The sequence below is a fragment of the Abrus precatorius genome, unplaced genomic scaffold, assembly GCF_003935025.1.
Source record: "Abrus precatorius isolate BTA unplaced genomic scaffold, Abrus_2018 Scaffold9, whole genome shotgun sequence".
NCBI classification, from domain to species: Eukaryota; Viridiplantae; Streptophyta; class Magnoliopsida; order Fabales; family Fabaceae; genus Abrus; species Abrus precatorius.
In genome coordinates this window covers 20,192,227-20,195,762 of record NW_020874439.1, presented here as the reverse complement: position 1 = coordinate 20,195,762, position 3,536 = coordinate 20,192,227, and the positions used below count along the sequence as shown (strand labels likewise).

General features: G+C 30.8%; 1 protein-coding gene across 1 annotated transcript; it reads right to left on the bottom strand.

Moving 5' to 3' along the window:
* Positions 1-1,785: 1,785 nt before the first annotated feature.
* On the bottom strand, positions 1,786-3,071 carry LOC113850955 (7-methylxanthosine synthase 1-like). The gene is made up of 3 exons (XM_027481461.1): positions 3,063-3,071; positions 2,869-2,961; positions 1,786-2,142 (listed from the first exon to the last, which is right to left on the bottom strand). Exons 1-3 carry the CDS (start codon positions 3,069-3,071, stop codon positions 1,786-1,788), a joined length of 459 nt encoding a protein of 152 aa, XP_027337262.1.
* Between the last annotated feature and the right edge of the window lie 465 nt (positions 3,072-3,536).

Genomic DNA, 3,536 nt, shown 5'->3' with positions numbered 1-3,536 from the left:
AAAATTTAATATATTAATGATATATTTATCATTTTAAATAATATATAATTTTTAATTTAAAATTAAAATTATATTCTCTCTTTACCATAGAATTCACTTCAAAAAGTTTCATAGTCGTGAGCGAAAACTCACTAAATCAAAAGTTTAGCATCAAGGCCTCGCTAAAAAAATTATCATTCTTGCAAGTAAACTCTTTGTATTAGTTTTTATTTATTTATATGTTTATTGTTGTTAATATATGTTTTTTAAAAGTTTGACAAAATTATATATAAATGGTATGAATTTTAATTGAATAATTTTAATCAATATCTAATGGCTCCAAAAATTTAAGTCAAGATCGGCTACAATAATTGTCAGTTCCCACCTCCGTCAATTTGCCAGTAGCCTCATTCACACATTAGGTCCAACTCAGGTCAGTGCTTGCAAATTATCATTTTCATTTTCCTTTTACATTTTACTTGTAAAACCAACAACATAAAAAAAATGCAAATAATCAGAAGCAGTTTGAAGATTAGGTAGATTCTTGACCAAGCATCTACAAAATTTGAACGATGGGACTGCGAAATTGACAAGAATTTGCAAATGGAATACCGAGTAGCGAACTGTGTTGAGGTTTGGGGATGAAATTGTTAGGGAGGGAGACAAAGGCTCTTTTCAGATGAGTCTGCGACGCAAGGTGAGCGAGTCCAACGGCGGTGATGGACTGACGCAGCTGCTGAGTCCGTGCAGGTCACTGGTGCTGGCAGGAATCCGGTCAGATCTAGTGTAAATGATGTCGTTGGATAGCGTGACGATGGGGAACACAGTGAATCGCAGAAAAGCGATGAATGTGGCTATGAGTGAAAGGAGTGATGATTGATGTGTGGTTAGCACTAACTAACCTATGGATAATCCAATCTATTATTTTTCGTCTGTTATGGTAGGTGGTGACGGGTGGCATGGGGTTTGCTCTGCAAGAGTTTCTTAACGATGTGGATGAAGCCTACTCCACTACATTTGAACCCAACCGATTTATTAGAAATATAAACGGTAACTCTCTCAACCCATTTAGATTTTCGGTCCAAAGTTAAAAATTATTTTCAAAATGTAAATAAAATTTAATGTTTATATATATTGCATGATTTATTATTAGTAGCACGAGTTATTAATTAGTAATAATATTTTTTATAATAAAACTTTATTATTTTGAAATACTTAATCTGGAGTTAAAATTAATACAAACGAACATATTAATTATCACGTTCATCATGTAATTTTGGAATGCCATATTTTTAACTCTTAATAGTTTAGTAATTTTTAATAAATTTTAATCAATTTAAAAATGTTATAATGACTTCTCTCTTGTAATCATGTTAAATAGATACAAAATGTGCTTTAATTACTATGTTAACATATTTGGTAAGTCTTAGAAAAATTGATTTTGAAATTTAAACTCATATTTGAGTAAATATGATAAATTATAATTTTCGTATTGAACTAAACATTTTTATATTTATTTTTACTACAAACTTTTTCTTTAAAGAAGATTTTAAACATAAGTCACACCAGTTTAAACTCCTTTTAAACAAAATCAAATTTACAAAATTAAGTTAATTCAAATTTAGGTTTGTGTGTGTAATTGAATTCAAAGATCTTATTAAATGGATTGAATCTATAAAATTTCATACAAATGACAAAATAATTAACATTTTATCAAACAATTTTTTCTTAATATATAATATATATTTTAAAAATATAATAGATATTAAATTTAAAATTACATGAATACAAGCGTGAGGTTTGTCTTCAAGGATCTTTGGTGATGGACACTACCACATTAGTGTGCTCCAATGTCTCCAATTCGGCTAGTTTGGCGACCAGCTTTGCGTATCTGGAGAATAATTCATCCATAATATCTTCGCCAAACTCAGCTGATAAAAGAGTTTCGAAAACAGCTCTGATGGACTTGGCTATCAACTCTCCTTTCATTTTGCTATCAACTACAAAATCTACATCCTCTTGAAGGTTTGCATCCCAACCCATTTTGATCGTCTTCAATGTTTCAAGGGTAAAAGATCCTTCTTCTTCTTCAATCACTTGTCTAACTTCATCTATTGTAGGAAAATATATGGGTAGATCAAAGAAGTCCAATTTAACCAAACCCTAAAAATGATAAGGAATTTTTATTCAGAATTTAAATCATAATAACTTTATTTTTCCATTGCTATCTAGAGTCTTGTACTGTTAATTATTTAAAGTACAGATACCATAGCTACACATATCCCATATAACACAATATGCTAATATGATTTAGTTTATATAACACACCGCCGGTTCTTGACCTTTTTAGGGCCCGTGCAAAATAAGAAATTAGGCCCATTTCAAAAAATTTATAAAATGTAATAAATAAAATAAAATAAAAGTATGTGCTAATAATTATATTAAAATAATATGACTTTTTTTAAGTGAATACAATTTTTTCTAATAAAATTACAAAAAAGTTCTTTCATTCAAATAACTCCTATATTATAATTAATTACAAAAACACAAAAAATTATAAAAAATGGGTTCTATGAGTATTTTGAGATGTAAAATTATTAATTATAATATTAACATATATGTTTTCTAAAAATTCCTTCTCGATCGATCAAATTATGAGATTATTCAACTGTTCTTATGACATTGATGACCTTAAGTAGGTTTTGATCAATTTTAGCTTTGAAAAAAATTCTTTTAGCTAATGCTATTGCCTTTGGGACCGTAAAAACAATCTATAAGCGATTAAAACATTTGGATAGTGTAACAGTATTGTTTAATAAAGGAAATAAACACAGTAACAATTCTATTTCAATCGTATTGAGGTAAGTACAGAACTCAATGACAAGAAACCGAAATGAAAATCTCAACAACAGGAAGGATAATGCAGCGATAGAGAGAATCAAATGACATTAAATTTGCCTTTAGCCATGACAATTGCAGAACCTGAATTCAGAAAGGAATAGAAGGAATGAAGTAGAGTGAATCAAAGAAGTTTAGAGGTTTCAGAGAGAATATAGAAGAAGAATTTCAGAGAGGAGTCATACCACACACATTGATCTCAGTGCACGAAATCCTTCAAATACACATTCTCTCTCCGTTGCCTCACACTTTTCCTTTTGTCTACCAATTGCGAATCATCTTCCACGTGGCTTGGCAGAGCAACTGACTTTCCCTCCTTATCCACCTTAGCATTATTTCCCACGCATGTTACAATACTCCCTCCAACAAAAGCAACCTTGTCCGCAAGGTTGAACTTTGGAAAAAAGACTTGAATCTCTTGAACATCTTCCTAAGTAGCTGCAGATGGACCCAAAGAGTCCCATTGAATCAAAACTTGAGGCACTTTCTTTGAATTACGTAGACGAATACGTGAATTCAAGACTTGAAAAGGGTGAACTGAAGGACCCAATTCAGAAGTTCTAAGAGGAAATGGAATATACTGTTGTGAAGGTTCCCCAACAAATTTCTTGAGTAAGGAAATGTGGAAAACAGGATGAATTCTGGCTGTATCTGGTAAT